Source organism: Ips typographus, linkage group LG2 (assembly GCF_016097725.1).
Source record: "Ips typographus isolate SLU linkage group LG2, UJ_Ityp_2.0, whole genome shotgun sequence".
Taxonomy (NCBI): domain Eukaryota; kingdom Metazoa; phylum Arthropoda; class Insecta; order Coleoptera; family Curculionidae; genus Ips; species Ips typographus.
The window spans coordinates 19,218,489-19,238,270 of record NC_138423.1 but is presented as its reverse complement, the minus strand read 5'-3'; the positions used below and the strand labels follow the sequence as shown (position 1 = coordinate 19,238,270).

General features: G+C 35.8%; 4 protein-coding genes and 1 long non-coding RNA gene across 6 annotated transcripts; 2 read left to right on the top strand and 3 right to left on the bottom strand.

The window, feature by feature from the left end:
- Positions 1-288: 288 nt before the first annotated feature.
- LOC145724861 (FK506-binding protein 59-like) lies at positions 289-1,231 on the bottom strand. Its single transcript, XM_081973335.1, has one exon. It carries the CDS (start codon positions 1,229-1,231, stop codon positions 389-391), a length of 843 nt encoding a protein of 280 aa, XP_081829461.1. The 3' UTR covers positions 289-388.
- On the bottom strand, positions 1,215-4,240 carry LOC145724857 (retinol dehydrogenase 12-like). The gene is made up of 5 exons (XM_081973332.1): positions 3,837-4,240; positions 3,659-3,777; positions 1,971-2,237; positions 1,690-1,914; positions 1,215-1,531 (listed from the first exon to the last, which is right to left on the bottom strand). The coding sequence occupies exons 1-5, from the start codon at positions 3,899-3,901 to the stop codon at positions 1,215-1,217; spliced, it is 993 nt and encodes a 330-aa protein (XP_081829458.1). The 5' UTR covers positions 3,902-4,240.
- On the top strand, positions 3,456-3,930 carry LOC145724879 (uncharacterized). The gene is made up of 2 exons (XR_014177108.1): positions 3,456-3,570; positions 3,638-3,930. It is a non-coding gene; the product is annotated as an uncharacterized LOC145724879 (long non-coding RNA).
- Positions 4,241-4,400: 160 nt separating the features above from the next.
- Positions 4,401-12,362, top strand: Mcm3 (minichromosome maintenance 3). The gene is made up of 11 exons (XM_081973315.1): positions 4,401-4,623; positions 4,688-5,009; positions 5,065-5,195; positions 5,249-5,487; positions 5,550-5,743; positions 5,803-6,043; positions 8,327-8,492; positions 8,550-8,698; positions 8,770-9,070; positions 11,612-11,857; positions 11,907-12,362. The coding sequence occupies exons 1-11, from the start codon at positions 4,555-4,557 to the stop codon at positions 12,294-12,296; spliced, it is 2,448 nt and encodes an 815-aa protein (XP_081829441.1). The 5' UTR covers positions 4,401-4,554; the 3' UTR covers positions 12,297-12,362.
- A 43-nt stretch (positions 12,363-12,405) lies between these two features.
- LOC145724842 (DNA replication licensing factor MCM4-like) lies at positions 12,406-19,741 on the bottom strand. 2 transcript variants are annotated; one of them, XM_081973310.1, is made up of 11 exons: positions 19,472-19,738; positions 18,822-19,417; positions 17,128-17,362; positions 16,828-17,070; positions 16,672-16,770; positions 16,491-16,620; positions 15,952-16,411; positions 15,581-15,859; positions 13,062-13,303; positions 12,643-12,853; positions 12,406-12,582 (listed from the first exon to the last, which is right to left on the bottom strand). In XM_081973310.1, the coding sequence occupies exons 1-11, from the start codon at positions 19,557-19,559 to the stop codon at positions 12,475-12,477; spliced, it is 2,691 nt and encodes an 896-aa protein (XP_081829436.1). In that variant the 5' UTR covers positions 19,560-19,738; the 3' UTR covers positions 12,406-12,474. The 2 variants fall into 2 exon arrangements, with proteins under 2 accessions (XP_081829436.1, XP_081829435.1); XM_081973309.1 differs by having other exon boundaries at positions 18,822-19,741.
- Between the last annotated feature and the right edge of the window lie 41 nt (positions 19,742-19,782).

The following is a 19,782-nucleotide window of genomic DNA, read 5'->3' as shown; positions in this document are numbered from 1 at the left end:
CGATATCGGTCTATAATTCTTAATATCAGACGTACTTCCTTTCTTACAAACTGGACATACCTTAACTTCTTTAAACATTTTTTGGAAAATGTTTAGTACTTAGTGACATGTAATATGGGCTTGATGATGTTTTTAGAAATCTGTTTCAGAAATCTTGAATTAAAACCAAATGCACTAAGACAGTTTTTCGACGCATCTATATAATTTTCATAGCTAAATGTATATTTTTCAATTGCTACAAACACTTTAGCTTCAAAAGTGGAACAAATAAAAAAATCAAAGACAGTAAAGCTTGAACATATATCTGTAATTAACTTAAATAATTGAACAACATCAATAACAATGGAATAAAGCAATTACATTATATAGAACTATTCTCTACTTATATCTACTTTTCAATAGACCCTATAATCATTTTCCGCATCAAATTCTTAACTTTTTCTTCAGACGACTTCAAATTTGCTTTAACGCTAACCAAACGCTCGGCGCATGCCTTATTTTGGGGCTCCAGTTGATTAAGCTTGTTCAAAGCCTCAAACGCTTTCTCATAGTTTCTGTCTTGCTCATAAGCCACTCCGATTTTGTATAGTGCCTTTGCGTTGTTGCCATCAAACGCCAAAACTTTTTCGCAGAGCGGTACCACTAAATGGTACTGCGCACCTCGGAAATAGCACGAAGCTAAGTTGTTGTACAGTTTCTCTTTCATGGAATGAATGTCTTCGAGGAAGACGTCGTCGATGGCGATTGGCGGATCTTCAGCCGCAATTGGAATGGAACAGACCAGTTTTAAAGCTTTAGCGAATCGATAAGCCGCTCCGTAATTGTTTCTTTCCTTGAAAAATTCTGCTCCCTTGTCCTTGTGACGTTGGGCTAGTTCTAAACGTTTTTTTGCGTCCCATTCGAAGATGAACCCGTTAAACTGCAAGTCGATTAATTCGATCACCCCCGACACTTCTTGTAAACCCACAGTGATGGTAAACTTCGACCGTTCGTTTAAATACATAGTGCCCACGCATATATCCAATAACCGGCCCAAATCACCGTCAATTTCACCCACTATCAAAGTTTTAAGATTGTACGGTACAAGTTCTTCAGAACACACGGTAATGTTTAATTTGATCACACTACCATCGTACGGTTTCGGTCCATTGCTTTGTCCAGCAACAAGCAGTTTTTTGTGTACCTTATCATCGGGAGACGTGAATTCCATGACTTCAGCACTCGGATTCATCACCGTGCCAACCCAGTAAACTCAAAGTGATTTCGTAGTACTCTTGAGCGATTTTATCGCTTGTAGCAATCGGACTGGCCAAAGTCAACTTACAGTCGCTGTAATACTGACCGGTTGATCGATTCGACGTTAGTAGAGCGTGGAGGATAGTTTGGCAACCCTGCGTTGGTGTTTTAATCAGGAGAAGCCTTATTGGTTTTTGTAGCGCGAACAGCCACGGATTGGCTAGAGGCGGAAAGTGTCTGTAGATTGGGGTTTCTACGTTACCCGGATTGGCTCCGTTTACAATGACGTTTGTCCCTGGAAATAATTATACAAGTACAGTTGATAAAAATGATGATTTTTATGAGTATTAGTTTAAAATGCCGTGTGTAACTTTAGGAAAATGGATTTCATATGATGACAAATTGTCAGTGAAATTTAGCATAATAATACCACATGACAGATGTCAGAGTTACCTTTAACAAGTAACCGTTTTGCCAACTCCCGGGTAAACAACTGCAAAGCAAGCTTGGATACTCCGTAAGCAATGAAAGGAGATCTGCTCTCTTCTTGGCGAGTTGTAACGGCCTTCAAATCGTAAACGTTGACCCGTCGATGCGCCTCCGAACTAACGTTAACAATACGGGCGTGGCTTTGCCTCTCCAAATGGGGTAGCAAAAAATGGGTAAGAACAAACGGCCCTAGGCAAAATCAAGAGGTAAGTCCTTCCGGTTTAACAGTTGTAATAACTTTATACCTAAGTAGTTTGTTTGAAATGTAACTTCAAATCCGTCTTTGGTTATCTCGTGGGGGTGATAGAAAACGCCGGCGCAGTTGACCAAAGCGTAAATTTGACTGAATTGACTAACGACGTTATCAACAAACTTTCGAATAGTGTCCAGCGAACAAAGGTCTAGGTGCTTGATAAAAATTCTTGCATTTGGGTTGTCAATCTCTTTCAATATGTCACTTTGGGCTTGGAAGCCTTTTTGTATGTCGCGACAAGCGAGAATTAAAATTGCACCTACAAATAAACTTTAGGTAGCGCTAACTTCACTCGGTAGCGTGACATTTCTACTATATATGGTAGACAGGGTGATCAAAAGACAATTTCAAGGGCTACAAATTGGTATATTGAATCACCCTGTAACTGTCAAAAGAGTCATGGGCTGTCACAGTAAAAACTGTCAAAATCAAACAACTCAGTTTTAACAGTAAATAACTCACTTATTCGACGTTTTAGGTAAAAACGCTATATAGGGTGGTCAAAAGAGAATTTCAAGAGCTACAAATTGATATATTGAACCACCCCATAATTGTCAAAATAACCGAGTTATAGACAATACAATGGAGTGGTTTACAGGGCGACTCAATACATTTTTAACATCCTTGTAACTTGTTTAATTTTCATTTTATAAAAAAATATCAAATATGAATCTTGTAGATATTTGAATATACTTTATTCCTGAATAATCCATCAGTATACAGGGTATCCCAAATTGGAGCAACAAACAAAACTTATAATTTTTTATACAATTTTTGGAATCTACGTTAAATTATAGGCCTACTTTATGTAAAATGTTTGTATCGATATTCAATTATTGTTTTTGCTCTAGCAGCCTTACTTTGACCACCCTCCTCAAAAGCAGAAATTCCCATTTGGACAAAATTTTGGTGCACTTTTCCATAAAATCGTCCATAACTCGCTTATTTGAAACACCCTGTATAAACACACCCTATAACAAAAGAAAGCTAATAAACTATCACATGACGTTGAGCGGCCACAACTATGTTGTCCCGTAAAGTTGACTCTCCTTTACCCTGGTTAACCTAACCTCAACTACCTAAATACCTTCAAGTTAATAGTACAAAAATGTAAAAAACGAATTATTTTTTTGAATTTTCAGATTTTCCAATTTTTCAGGAAAATTACCGAAAATTTTCTGGAAAAATTTACAGAAATTTTACATCCCTGGTTTTCACACTCCATGGAAGAATAGAGGGAATGTGATGTCACATGACGTAATTTGACATTCTCTCCACACAGTGTGAAAATGGTGAAAACCACTGCAGCCCAAGTCAAGCAACTAGAGCAAATGTGACCTCACAAAGACATAATTTGACCAACAAGTGTCAGATGACTTTACATTAGGGCCGCATTCGTTTTCAAGCTCCATAGAGCGAGCAGAGCATTTTTGACGTCACAATGACGCAATTTGACAGTTGGTCAAATTATGGTTTTCTCAAATTACGTCATCGTGACGTCAAAAAAGCTCTGCTAGCTCCATGGAGCGTGAAAACGAATGCGGCCTACATTTCCATACAGACTGACACAATCCTATCACTAAGGAAACTGTGTAATACTTTATTATTTTAAAAAATAAGAAAATTAATTTAATTCTTATAAACTCTGGTAATATATAGATAAAATGTGGGTCAACTTACCTCTTCTAGCAAGTTCTACAGCGAGTGCCTTACCAATACCAGAGTTAGCGCCAGTGACAATCACCACAAGTCCATCCAACCTAGCAGGGCATCTACAAACACCTCCCGCAAAGTACTTTCTGGAAAAGTAGACTTTGGTTACTTACTTCAGGAGTTTTGCTTATTTGATCACTATTACATTAAACCATACGTTGCTGAACCAATAACAATAGTACCAGCGACGTATTTCCATAAATGTCGCATACTTTATTACAATAAACAAAATGCTAGTGCTTTGTTACTGGTTACCATTCGCTACCTACAATATAGCAGATCACTTCCTGTTTGAATTAAACCGGTGGTTTTAGCAGAATATTGATCAAATTCGGTAATTAAATTACTCTTATATTGTACTCATTACACGTAAATGAAAATTTCTAGAAAAATTATTAAGAAAGTCGATTTTGTTTTGTTTATATTTTCCTTTTTCTAAAATCTGTCAAAAGTGTTCAATCATATACTTTGCTGTAATGTCGGTATATGATTGTATTCTTGACAACGTTTTGAAGAATAAACAAAGAATGATTATTTTATAGTTTGGTTTAATGAAACTATGGAAAAAAAGTATTAACACTTAAAGAAACACTCAGACATTTACAGTCTCAAAAAAAGAATGCTTTTTGTAGAAAACGTTGGTAAGTTTTAAAAAAAGAAGAACAAATTATTGTCTAGTCTTAACCCCAATCTTTAAACGTCAAACTGTCGTATGTTGTAATTATTTTTGGCGCCAAAGCGGGCAAAGGACAAAGCTTAACAAACTGAAAATCATATCAACATCAACACAGTTTCTTTTATTGGTATTCCTTTAAAAACAATAAGACTTTTCCTCGAAATCATTAAAAGAACTTAATTCAATCATGACAGACTCACACGAACAAGATATCCGAGAAGCATTGAGCCAATATCAAGACTTTTTGGATGACACTGTAAGTACCTTAAAAACCTAATAAAACTTAGATTAAAGGCAAACACTCTTATTAAAATTCTCAGGAAGACCAAGAAAAATACTCTAAACTCATTAAAGATATGATAGATTCGAAAAGCAGAAGACTGGTGGTGAACATAAATGATCTGAGAAGAAAGAATCCAGTTCGAGCAGCTGCACTGTTAAACAATGCTTTTGAAGAACAACTAGCTTTTCAGAGGGCTTTGAAAGATATAGTGACCCAGATTAATTATGAATATGCTAAAGATTGTGAGGAATTCTATATTGCTTTTGAGGGCAGTTTTGGCAACAAACATGTCACCCCAAGAACATTAACATCCAGGTTCTTGGGTAATTTGATTTGTGTTGAGGGTATTGTAAGCAAATGTTAGTTTTTTTTCTGTGTGTGTTGGTTTTTCGGTTAGTTCATATAGAGTTGTAGGCTCACTGGTTTATCCAAAGCTGGTAAGAAGTGTGCATTACTGTCCAGCTACAAAGAAGTTTATGGAACGGAAATACACTGATTTGACTTCTTTAGAAGCTGTTCCTACTTCAGCAGTGTACCCCACCAAGGTAAATAGTTGGTTTATTTGTTAATACTGTTGTAAGTTGTAAGTTTGAACAAGGATGAAGATGGTAATGTGTTGGAAACTGAGTTTGGTCTGTGCTCTTATAAAGACCATCAGACTATCACAATCCAGGAAATGCCAGAAAAGGCACCTGCTGGCCAGTTGCCAAGGGTAGTGGATATTATTTGTGACAATGACTTGGTTGATGCATGCAAACCCGGTGATAGAGTGCAAGTTGTGGGGAATTTTCGATGTTTGCCTAACCATCAAGGTGCATTCACTAATGGTGTTTTTAGGTAAAGTTTAAGATTTTTTCCTTTTTTATTTAGATTTTTTATTGGACAAACACTCTTTGCAGGACTGTTGTAATTGCCAGCAATATTAAGCAACTTAGTAAAGAAACCACCCCATCAATTTCTAGAGATGATGTACAGAGGTGCAAACAATTGGCCAGATCCAATAAAAACATATTCAATTTGTTGGCAAAATCATTAGCGCCCTCTATACATGGTCATGAGTATGTCAAGAGGGCCATTTTATGTCTGTTGCTAGGTTACTGAGCTCTTTTCTTTACTTTGATTGGTTGTTTTAAAAGTACTGTTTTTCTACAGGGGGTGTCGAGAAAAAGCTACCAAACGGTACTAGGTTGAGAGGGGACATCAATATTCTTTTAATAGGTGATCCCAGTGTTGCCAAATCTCAATTGTTGCGTTATGTATTGCACACGGCGCCGCGTGCTATTCCCACGACTGGTCGCGGTTCTTCTGGCGTGGGTTTGACAGCGGCTGTCACTGCCGATCAAGAAAGCGGTGAACGACGTTTAGAGGCTGGCGCTATGGTACTAGCTGACCGGTAAGGCTGTAAACTTAAACACACATATAAGAATTATTTAATATCTACACACTTTGTTATAACCGAGGGGTAAACCGCTGGGGCATTATGGTGTACAAACTTTAGGAATTAATGGGTATTACTGGAGGAGGAATTAATGGTATTTTGAAAACTATTAATAGAATTGGGAAGGTCTAAATTATATTATAAAAAAAATCTGAAAAAATAAAATAATTTTCTATACATCTACCATTCAAATTTAAACATAAATGAAGTTTTGTAATTTCAATGAATTCCGTTGGAATACAATGGAAAATTATGAATTTTGTAATTTTACCCATCAAGTTTTATAACATCAATAGAAAGCTTATTTCATTGGCTATACATTGACATATAAAAGTTTATGCAAAGTGTGGAAAATAAGCTAGTTATCGACGATTGAACGAAAGAATGCACCTAAAAAGTATGAAGAAATTAGTCAATTTCGACACCCTCTAGCGGCCCAACTGTCTAACCTATCCATTCAAATTGGGAGACTGTTAGAAAGCTCATTGCATTGGCTATCTATTGATGTATAAAACACCACTAAAAATGGTGCAAATAAACGAGTTATTGAAGATTGAACAAAAGGATGCACGAAAAAAGTCATAAAAAAATAGTCAACTTTGACGCCCTCTAGTTGCTAAACGTTACCACTAACCAACCGACTTTTCTACGTCAATGGAAAGCTCATTTAATTGGCTGTCCATCGACATATAAAAGTATATACAAAGTGTTACAAATACGTGTGTTATTTACCGTTTACAGACAGGGTGCCCCAAAAACACTTTTTGATTGGTTAGGGCTAATTTGACCCTGGAAAATTAGGAAAACACGGTTACATGAGCTACTAGGTCTACTACGAATGTAATGCATAGAAATTTCTTGAAAACCCAATTTTGCAAATGACAATTTTTGTAAGGGTCAAATTTGCCTAAAACACTACCACTATTCCAATGGGTTTTGCGTTATGTGGGCCACTTAGTGCAAGCGAAAATCGACCTTAATGATTTTATTTCTACAGTTTTGCTACGGCTCTAAATTTGACACTCACTATGCAAGGTTTGTGCCTAATATCAGGGCAGTACCTGACCGATTTAAAACAAAAAAACTGAAAGAAGTTATTTGGTAAAGTCAAGAAAAACGTTTAGTTAGCTTTGGAGCCCTCTGGCGGCCAAACGAAGCACCCTAACAACACAAACGGCCATATTTTTGGAAAGCCCATTATATTTTCTATCCATTGACATATAAAAGTCTATACAAAGTGTTGCAAATAAACGAGTTGTTTGACAATGAAGACAGTTTTGACTGAATTTGACAGCTACTACTTTAACTTAAGTTGTTTTGGAGACTGAAAATATTAAATTTCACATACAGAACGGTAAATATCTCAGAAACGAATACAGATAAGTGTATGACATTAATACACGAAATATGTCTAGAATATGACGTAGAATCCAAAAATGCAATAATATACAAGGTATCCCATTTAAACTAAGCAGCAGTTGATATCTACTTCCGGTTAAATCGTTGCACGCATATTTTCTTATTAAGAAAGGTTTTTCTAGACTCTCCAGTCGTGGTAATTCAGAAAATTAATGGGTATTGTTAGGTTAGGTTAGTTATTGGGTTATTAGGAATTACTGGGCATTACAAGGAATTAGTGGAATTGTACTCAGCGGTTGACCCCTCCCTTATAACAGTGTAATAATAATAATAATAATGTATTTATTTAGCATAAGTGCTACATCCAATATACAAATATAAGTTATAAATACTACCTATATAAGATTTTAAATAAGAAACAGTTTAATACTCAACGGGTAATCACATGTTACGATCAAAACAATGAGTTATAAAATAAAAGAACAAAGAAACACTAATTACTATACAATCATCCGGATAAAATATATTTTTTCAGGTGGTATTTGAACTCATTCAAGTTGTTGCAGTTTTTCACATTCACAGGTAGTTTATTAAATTTGATCAATCCCTTGTATAATATCGAGTTTAACATCTGCATGGTGTTGCATCTATTTAACAAAATAAAATCTGTACAATTTCTAGTGCTGTAATTATGTACATCCTTAAAAAGTTTAAAATTATCACAGATATATTGAGGTAAAAGGTTATGTTTTAGTTTAAATACAAACAAATTAACATTAAACATGATTTTTTGACTGACAGATAACACAGATTTAAGCGTAATTATTCCTTGCATTTGATGTTTTCTTACTATCTAATTACTAACTTAAACTTCTATAGGGGGGTGGTATGCATCGACGAATTCGACAAAATGAGCGACATTGACAGAACCGCCATACACGAAGTGATGGAACAGGGAAGAGTTACTATCGCTAAAGCCGGCATTCATGCCAGTTTAAATGCACGTTGTTCCGTACTAGCGGCAGCCAATCCTGTTTATGGCAAAGTAAAAACTTTATAATTTTTTTGATAGTTTCACAATCAATTTGTTATGTCTCTACAGTATGACCAATACAAAACACCAATGGAAAACATTGGGCTGCAAGATTCATTGTTGTCACGTTTTGACTTGCTATTCGTCATGCTGGACAGTGTTGACGAAATCACCGACTTGGAGATTTCAGATCACGTTGTCAGAATGCATATGTACAGGTAATTAATTATGATAAACATAGTTTTATTGCAAGATAGTATTTGTAATATTGTAAGTAATTTTACAATAGAAATCCACTGGAACAAGACGGTGAAGTACTACCGATGGGTTCGACTGTGGACATTTTCAGTACAAATAATCCGGACGAGGATGAGCTGAAAGAAGTGCCGACGTACGAAAAGTACGACGCTTTATTGCACGGCAACAGTCGCAAAAAGAGCGACAAAATCCTAAGCGTCGATTTTATGCGCAAATACATTCATTTCGTCAAGATCCTAAAGCCGCAACTGACTGATGAGGCCTCAGAAATTATCGCCGATGAGTACTCCAGGCTGCGGTCCGAGGAGGTTTTGGAAAATGACGTCGCCAGGGTGAGTCGGATTTGTTTTTACATTCATAACCTTGACATAGAAATTTTTTGTTTGTTTTGAAAACACTAGTGGATAATTTGCTACTTGATGTAGTCAGTTTTGCGTCGCGTACTTACTCAAAGCTGCTGTTTTTGTTCTAAAACAAACCTAACTATGTTAGATTTTAAAAATATCAATTTAAATCGACTTAAAAACGATGATTTTGAGTATTTTTATAGCAACGTGATGCAATGGATGGTAAGTTTTTTTCGAGGGGTAAACCGCTGAGTAAAATTTTCTATACTAATTCCTAATATGCCAGTAATACCCACTAACTTCCTGAATTATCACAACTGGAGAGTCTAAAAAAACCTTTTTTAATTAAAAAAAGTAAAAATAAGAAAATATGCGTGCAACGATTTAACCGGAAGTAGATAACAACTGCTGCTTATTTTAAATGGGACACCCTGTATTTTTTTTTATTTTTGTATTCTACCTCAAATTCTAGACATATTTCGTGTATTAATGCCTGTCTGTCCGTTTCTGAGATATGTACCATTTTATGTGAAATTCGATATTTTCGGTCTCCAAAACATTTTTAATTTATACATATCAGGATAGGTTTTTTTCTTGGTTTTTGTGTTTTGTCATGTTAGACAAGGTTTGTTCTAGGAATGGATGCAGAAAAACGTCAAAATATAGATATAACACAGTGTGGTCAAAAAATCAGTTATAAAAAAGAACAGAAAGTCTAGTTTTTCAAACGGAACACATTCTTATAATTCTGTCTGATTCTCTGTTCAAAATTAGAATTACGCCAGAAATTTGTATTACGCCATTTATTTAAAAAATCACTTTTTAAATTGATACATTGAACCACCCTGTAACTGTCAAAATAACCGAATTAATGAAGGTTAAAGTGGAGTAGTTGTCAAATTTAGTCAAAACTGTCTTTATTGTCACACACAACACTTTGTATAGACTTTTATATATCAATGGATAGAAAATAAAATAGGTTTTCAAAAATATTTCCGCCTGTGTTGATAGGTTGCTTTGTTTGGCTGCCAGAGGGCTCTAAAACTAGTGTTTTTCTTGACTGTTACCGCTCTAATATCTTTAAAGGATTTTTTTTAAATCTGGCAGATACGGCCCAGATATTTAGCACAAACCTAGCACAATTATTGCCAAATCTAGAGTAATAGCAAAACTGTAGAAATACAATCATTAAGGTCGATTTTCGCTTGCACTAACTGGCCAACATAACGCAAAAACCATTAGGATAGTGGCGGTGTTTCAGGCAAATTTGACCCTTACGAAAATAGGCATTTGCAAAAACAGTTTTTCAAAAAATTTCCAAACATTACGTCGTGGTAGATCTAGTAAGTCACGTGACCGTGTTTTCTTAATTTTCTATAGTCAAATTAGCCTTTAACCAGACGAAAAATGTTTGTGGCGCATCCTGTCACTAAACCGTAAATAACACACGTGTATTTGTAGCACTTTGTATATACTTTTATATATCGATGGGCAGCCAATGAAATGAGCTTCCCATTGACGTATAAAAATCGATTGGTTAGCCGTTTGCCCGCTTAGAGGGCGTGGGGTATCTTTTTGTTTAATTCTCAAAAACTCGCTTAATTGCAGTATGTTTGGTAGATTTTTATACGTCAATGGACAGCCAATGAAATGAGATTTCTAAAAATATTCCTATTTGGGTTGACAGGTTAGACGGTTTGGGCGCTAGAGGGCGTCAAATTTGACTAATTTTTTTTATCACTTTTTTGGTGCATCCTTTTGTTTAATCCTCAAAAACTCTCTTATTTGGACTACTTTTGGTAAAGTTTTATACGTCAATGGATAGCCAATGAAATGATCTTTCTAAAAATACCCAACTGGGGTTAATAGGTTGGACGGTTTGGCTACTAGAGGGCGTCAAAGTTGACTCATTTTTTCATGACTTTTTTTGGTGCATTTTTTTTGTTCAATCGTTAATAACTAGCTTATTAGCTAGCTACACTTTGTATAAGCTTTTATATGTTAATGAATAGCTAATGAAATGAGACAGTCAAAATTTTTGAAAGTAAAATTACAAAATTTATAATCCTTGTTTTCCAACCGATTTTATTAAAATTATCAAACTTTATTTATTTTATTTATGTTTATATTTCAATTGTAGATGTACAGAAAAATATATTGTATGATCATTTTTTTTATAATCTAATTATTTAGACCTTTTCAATTTTACAGTTTGTACACCATAATGCCCCAGTGGTCTACCCCTCGGTTTTTTTAAGCAAACATTTTGGGTTTTTATTTAAACTTGGGTGGGATTTAATGAGTTATTTGCCTCAATTTTACCAACTTCCGTACCTCTATATCATCTGTACAAAAACCGTATGTAGGTCCCCGCACTAATCCCCAAATTTGTAACACTCTGTACAAGATGTCCATATAATGAAACTTGTGAAAAAGTACATACTAATATTTTTCTTTGTACTAATTGAAATTAGTTAGACATCATTGAAAAATCGACAATCTGAAATATGTTCTTCTGCCATTTAGACACAACCTGTAACGGCTCGTTCTCTAGAAACGATGATTCGTTTATCCACCGCTCACGCTAAAGCTCGAATATCTAAATTAGTGACTGCACAAGATGCTCACGCCGCCATTGAGCTCATTCAGTATGCTCACTTCAAGAAGGTTTTGGAAAAGGAAAAGAAACGTCGTCGACGCGAGAGCCAATCAGAGGAGAGCGAAGACGAAGAGGCGGAGAATGGTCAAAGAACCAAACGGACAAGGCGAGCGGTAAGTTCTTTTATCAAGCTTTCTTCTTTGCAAAAATGTGTTCTAAAAGCGGTCAGATGCTGGTGGTGACTCCGAGGAAGAATTGGCTTCGACCCAAAGCTCGACCAGAAGTAGAAGGCAAGGTCTAAATGGAACTGCGGCAGAAGAAGCCGAATTGGCAACAGAGTTACCTTTGTCCGGTGTAGTAGAAACCGAATCGATGGAAGTGGATGAAACTCCAAAGGAAATCACTCAAGAAAGATTAGGGTCGTTTAAAAAGTCGCTGAGTCACGCATTCCAAGAGAATCGTACGCAAACTCTTAGTTTGGCCAGGGTTAAAGAGTTTGTCAACAAAGACAATGCTTCCCCATATTCGCAAAGCGAAATTGAGGCCGCCATTGACAAAATGTCAGAAGATAATCAAGTTATGATGGCCGATGGTATAGTGTTTTTAATTTAAGCAAAAATCTAGGAAAAGATGTATATGCATGAATAAGAAATACATTCTTCCTTTTTTCTTACTTAATTGTACAAATTGATTTTTTTTTTCAGAAATAAAACGAAAAATATTTTATAAAAAAACTTATATTTCTATAATTATTATTAATTGAATAATGATTAAAATAATAAACAATCAATTAATCGCGATTAGTGCATACGCGTATTGAAGTTTTACCCAAAACGACAATCAGCCCGTCATCCTGCAGATCTTTAAGGGCATCCTCGTATTGTTCACGGGTTACCATCTTATCAAACACCCCCAAATAGTTAAGAAAATTATAAAATGATTGAACCAGGCAACTTACCAACTGCGACGAAGCCTTTAATTCCTCAAGCAACTTCTGGTAGTTGATCGTGGGCACTTTTCCTTTGTCCTCTATCATTTTCTTTAATATTTGAGTTAATTCGGCTCGCCTTTTTCGAGCCGTACTGCTCAACCCAGTGGTCAAGATACCCACATCGATTTTACCAGACAACGGATCGGTTGCTGATTGTTTCAAGGCTTCACGATGTAACCTAGAGATCATTCGTAGCATATTAATTGATAAAAGTGTCTAATAAAGGTAGTTTACGATCAGAATTTGCCTTAAAAAAAATATCAGCAAGCTGCTTTGTTTGACCAATCACAAATTACCGAATAAGCTGAGATTTGAGCAAATGCTGCACATGTTAGACTTGGTTCAATGACTGCCAATGGAAAACGTCTTAAGTAAACACAACAAACCTTGAAGCTTCATCTACATCAACCATTTCCACAACTGAACTAAAGCGAACTTTGGCGTGAGCTTCGGACAGTCTGATTAACGATTCGAGCTGTCTGGGATAGGCGGAAATTTGTCCGCGTCCCGAGCCAACTTTCCGCATGTCCACGTACGCCTGGATTAATTTTTGAGACGCTTCCTCGCTTAGTTTGGGATGAATATGTTCTTTGGCGTACGATATGTAGTCTCTCAAAATAGACATGTTCTGTAACATACCATTTTACACTAAAAGAGTGAAAATAACACTGATGATGGATAGTTTAAAATTAGGTTTTTCTTGCCGCCAGAGGTCGCCACTAACACCAAAGACGTCTCAGTATAATAGAAATAGAAATAGTAACTTTATTTCAAGATTGTCATAAACAACGTATACAACAAAATGAAATTGCGTCAGCAAAAGAAAGACTACTTAGGTATATTATTATACTTATGATATAGTATACTCATTCAATACAGGAGAGTTCAACCTCTACATGTTTAGGTAATCGTCGAGATGATAGGGTTCCAATTGGATTAATAACTTTTTTAGCTCCCTTTTAAATTTTTGGTTACTCACAATTGTTTTAATATCCATAGGTAACTTATTGAAGAGCTTTATACACATATAGTGGGGAGTTTTTTCTGTTATTTGCAGCCGGTGTGTTGGATACATAATTTGATGGGTTAATCTTGTATTATATTTGTTTACCTGTGGATTCTGAAAAAATAAACTTCTGTTGTTGAAAAAGAACATTAAGCATTCATATATACAGAGCGTATACTGTCATTAGTCCCACTAATCTGAAAGTGTTTCTACATGATTGCCGATAATCAATTTTTTTAATTATTCTCATAACTCGTTTTTGAGCAATAAAAATGTTCTGAACCCTACCATCTCGGCCCCAGAACATAATACCGTACTTCAGTCTGGATTCAAAATTGGCGCTATACAGAATTTTTAGACATTGCTCACTTAGATATTTACCAGTGAATCGTATTCCGTAGCAGATAGATCCCAAAGTTTTCAAGAGTTTATCCAAATGAAAAGACCAGTCAAGGTTCTCATCCAGATAAACCCCTAGGAACCTCGTGTTTTCAGATACTGTTATGTCTTTTCCGACAATCGGGAGTCCTTCCAGTTTACCAAAGTTTGATTGTTTTGTCCTGAACAGGACTAAATCAGTTTTCTCTGCGTTCAAAATTAAGCCGTTATCAGCAAACCATGCTTCAATTTTAGACGTTAAATATTGACTATTGCTTACTAGGTTCAAACTATTCTTGTCTCCAATCAACAAGTTGGTGTCATCGGCATAGTTAATAATAGTTTGCCATGGTTCATCTGCTACCGAATACAAGTCGTTTATGAAGATTACAAAGAGGATTGGCCCTATAATGCTACCTTGTGCTATTCCATAATCGTTCGAAAGAGTCCCTGACCTACCAGATTGACCATCTTTAGTGACAGCCACTATTTGCTGCCGGTTTTGCAAGTATGACCTTACCCACTCCAATGGTTGCCCCCTTATCCCATATTTTTCCATTTTATTTAATAAGATTTCTCGATGTAGACAGTCATAGGCCTTCGAAAGATCTAGGAATATTCCAAGTGCGGCCTCTCTATTTTCAAAGTGCTTAATGATTGATTGTATAAACTGATATAATGCCGTTTGTGTTGATTTTTCCTTTATAAATCCGTGCTGGTTTTTGTTAATTAGATTACAGTGGTTCATAAATTCTATAATTCTTTTACACATTGCCAGTTCAAAAATTTTGGAAAATCCTGGCAGAAGGCTTATAGGTCTATAGCTATTCATTATTTCTGGATCACCCTTTTTATACAATGGTTTAACAAGAGCAGTTTTTAGTTGATCTGGAAACACCAGATTTAAAAGAATTGTTAATTATAAAACACAGTACATCTTTTAATTCGCATATGGAAAGTTTTATTAAGCTGGTTGGTATTTCGTCAAACCCACTGCTGTGTTTATTCTTAATTTCGTGCGCAAGTTCACAGACTTCTTCCGGCGTAAGTGGTTTTAAAAACATTGACTTATCATTAAATGGGATTTCACATTTATAAGAATTCATATCTACTTTTGGAACTATATTTGGTATGCTGTTTACTAAGAAACTATTAAAATTATTGGCTATAGCTTTAGCATTTCCCTACAACTGTATGTCACGACGATCACTAATTTTTCCTAAGGTTTCTTTAGTTATCATCCACATACATTTCATTTTGTTGTTCGATTTAGTTTTAATAAAATTTAGTGCAAAAAAACCTTTACTTCATAACAAACCAAATTTTTATGATTGATCAGTCAGTGGTTTGTTAAAAAGTCAAATTCATACTGTATTGACCACACTGATGGGTTTTTGACATTTTTTGATATTTTTGTTCCCTCAGAAAATAAAAAACTACAATTCTTCATACTATGCACCAACACCCAGTTTTCAATTATTTTCTTACAGAATAAAAAACTGAAATAAAATTATAACTTACCAAAACCTCGTCGTCTTCTTCCTCTCTAGTTTTGTAATATAGAGACACCAAATGTTTGGCTAGACGACGATCAAAAAGCTCATTTTGCGGATCCAACAGCAAGAAAATCAAATCGAATCGTGACAAAAGAGTGTGCGGCAACTGTACGTTTTCTATAATCGTTTTATTCTTATTCCATTGAGATTCGCTGGGATTGGCCGCGGCTAAAATCGACGTTCTCGCATTTAACTGACAGATTATTCCAGCCTTGGCTATGCTCAAAGTTTGTTGTTCCATTACCTAAATATACACCATGACATTCAGCTTTATTCTAATTATGTTTTACTAAAAACTATCACTTTTCCTGCATTTCAAGCTTGAAATAAACACACCTCATGCAAAACACTTCTGGTTGAATCATTCATTTTATCAAATTCGTCGATGCAACAAATACCATTGTCCGCCAATACCAAAGCACCAGTTTGCAATACAAGCTGTCTGGTTTCAGGGTCCTTAGTGACGTAGGCAGTTAATCCTACAGCTGACGAACCTTTACCGGACGTGTATTGGCTACGCGGCACCAAATTGTAGACGTACTGCAACAATTGCGATTTGGAGGTTCCCGGATCACCGCACAGCAGTATATTGATCTCGGAACGGAAGTTTGTGCGACCAGAAGTGGAAAAAGTTTTCTTGGTACCGCCAAACAGTTGCAGTAGGATGCCTTTTTTAACGTCCTCGTTTTCGTAGATGGACGGAGCTATTGCTCTAGCTAAACGATCGTAAATGTCCGGTTTTTGAGCGAGGATGTTTAGTAGTTCGATACGTTCGGGTGGAAAACGATGGTCTTTGCTGAAACATACGATCAATTTAAAAACAAAAGTCAAATATCTACATAATATGTAAAACAAAACAAAAAACTGTGGCTCACCCATCTTCTTCCTCATATAAACGTTTCTGATCCACTTTCCTAAAATGCAGTACATCAATGTGGGTTTTGTATACTGCTTTCAAGTTTCTCTGCTTTGGATTAACCTGCAATGACTGTGCACGATAAATACCTGAAAATCACCTAATAAACATCCAACTCTAAACCAAATTACTTGACTAACCAGTCACAGTAACACGATCTCCAGGTTGTACCGCATCAACTAAGTCATTGTGAGCAAACAAAACCACAGTGTGAGGCGTCTGACCGGCAGGCATATCATCTATACAGAATTCCACTCTATAGTCAAAATTTAAAAATTTTCAATGAATGTAATTACCAGGAGACTCTTGCAATTTAACCATTTGCTTATCAGTGAACTGGGACCGATTATGCACCAATGTAAAACAATGATTAGTGTTACAACTGGAGCACAAAGTCGGTTCTGTAATTCGTCCCCTGTCAATTTCCACACTAGTGCTGAACTGGCATACAATGCACTTGAAAAATGCTTCCCTCATTTCAGGCATAATGTTTGACGATCGAATTACCATGCCCGAAATGGTGATTAACTGATCAATATCTGCACAAATATGGGATCAATCAACAGAAAGAGCTGATTGTCAGACAATCATTGTACCTTCAGGATTTAATCCCCGCATGTTTTTCGTTTTTTCAGCATTAAATGGCCGCACCTGAATTTGGTGTTCCAGTACAGCGGCTGGGTAACGTTCGTAAAACATTTCGTTTACGGTCATATCAAAAATGGGAATAACTTCTTGCGGGTAACATATAAGTTGACGGTACAATGCCGTGTCAAATGTTTCAATATGGGAGCAGTTTACGTTTAAAAATGGTTCTTCCAAAGTGTGAATCTACAATTTCCAAGTTTAAAATAAGGCTATTAAGTAAATTGAGGAGCAGTAAGGTACTATACCACATGTAACCTTGCTACTATAAAATATGTTATTTAACATGAATTTGTTTTTAACATAACTCAAGAAGAATAATTAATAATAATTAAAAAGAAAAAACTCAAAGCCTTCTCCACAACATGAGAAGCTTTGCATTTTTCCTTTTAATTAAATTGAATATAACTGTGAGAACATGAACTACTACTTCACACAAGAAGAATACTTTAACTAAGCCAAAATTATGTCTTCAATGATAAATTGACATCTTAAGAATTTAAAAATCTCAACACAGTGGGTAGTTTGAGGATTCCAAAAATGTGCTTAAAACATTTTCAGTGTGCTCAAGTCATTTTCTTATTCCAAGTGGGTTTTACAGGTAATTTTGTCTCTGTTCTTTCAAACTGTGTTTCTGTCAGTTTAAAAACTTTAAGACCGCTATTCTCCCTGACTATATCAAGGTTTGTGGTGTGTTTTCATGTTATTAGATAGAAAATTTAATGAGAAAATTCCAAAATTCCAAATATGTGCTTAATCCAAGTAGATTTTACAGGCGATTTTGTCTCTGACTCCTTTAAACCATTTTCAAATTTGAGACCACAATTATTTCAACTTATTTAAATATTTATTGCACCAAACCAGTTTTTGCAAAAATTGCAGAATACCAAAAATTTAGAACTACTCCTTAACCCAACAACGTACATTTGCAGGACCGTTTTTGCTTCCAGTATACAGGGTGTGCAAGAAAATTATGGCGGTTCCCTATTTTTTTCACCCTGTGCGCAATTTTTAAGATATAATTTTTTACTCTACACCATTGGAAAGAGGAGCTTAAAACGGTCCTTTTAAGTGGATGAACCACCTTGAGGTCCCAAAAATAACTGAGTTGCAGGGTGTTCAAATTTCAAACTGATTTGAAAATTTGTTGCAGCAAACTAGTTTTTGCTACATAACTGAAAAACGGTAAAAGTTACGAAAAATTTGAAAGAAAGCAAAAATGTTTGTAAAGAAGAAGAGAAGAATTCCTGGGAGTTTTCAGTTCATCAGTGCTGCTACTATACAGGGAGTGCATGAAAATTGTGGTGCTTCAGAGTTTATGACTTCAAGGTAAAGAGTCATGACAGGAAAATGGTCAATGTTTCAAGTTTCAAGCAAATTTTAATTAACCCATAAATTTACTGGTGAAATTGGAATTTTCCTGTCACATTTACCTTAAGGGCAGTAAATTTATGCCCATCAATATAAAAATGTAATTTTGTTAAGTTTGAAAAGACCAAATACTTGTATATTTGATTTTTTTAAAGATAAATGTTATTAATAAAAGTAATCATGCCATTGAATAACCTTTTTAAGCAATTCAAAATTAACAAAAAGCACACTTTGTAAGAAAAATAAAATTGCTTGATTTAAACAAGAAACTCACCTCCTCAAGCTTCTGCAAATACAATGGCTCATTCAAATTCATATCATCAGTTCTCTCATCTTCCTCTGCATTGGTATCAATAAATCTCAAAATAAACTGCTTAAACTTCTCCTTACACTCAGCCACTGAAACATTAGTTCCCCAGATAACTAAATGAGGAGTAGTTGAGTCAGTCTCGCTGGCTTCTGGAATTGTATCCAAAGGTGTCTCTCCACCCACATTAACTTGTCGCATTCTTTTATCCGATCGGACATCTGGCCGCATTCGAATCGGGGTGCCCCTAATTCCCGATCTGGGTGTTCTGATTGATCCCAATGAGCTTGGAGTTCCATAGTTTAAAGGTGAACTCAAGTCAATTTCACTCAAAGCCAAAGCGGTCCCAGGACTGGTAGGAGCTAAACTGTGCGCTGGAGAAGCTGGAATTTCCTGTTCGCCCTCAATTGCTCTTCTAGGAGCTCCATAACGCAGTGGTGTATCCAGGGATGAGGCAATGCTTTTTGCTGGAGTGTTTTTTCTGGGAGTTTTAGAAGGGGTTTCGGGGATTTCCTGCTCCCTGGACGGAGTTTGCCCTCCCCTATGGCGTGGTGTACGGGAACCTTTTTGAAATTGTTTGTAGAATGAGGGGTAAAATTCAATAGGTGTATGCTTACCAGCCCCTCTTGGAGTTCGTGATCCATCAGTAGATGAACTTGGACGACGCCTGGGGGTTCGTGAACCTTCAGGTATAGGAGAAGGCATTTTAACTTATTTAGCAAATAAAATTAAACACCAAGCTGTAATAAACGGACAACAAAAAACTTCTTAATTTTCTCTTTTTGGTTAGGACTGTTATAAGTTTGGCGCCAAATGAATAATCCAATGAGAGAGGGAGTTTGGCGAGTGACAATTGACAAGTAAAACAACATTAAGTTAATTTTCGACTAATCTAAATATTTATTTGTCTTTTTCTAACACATGAAAC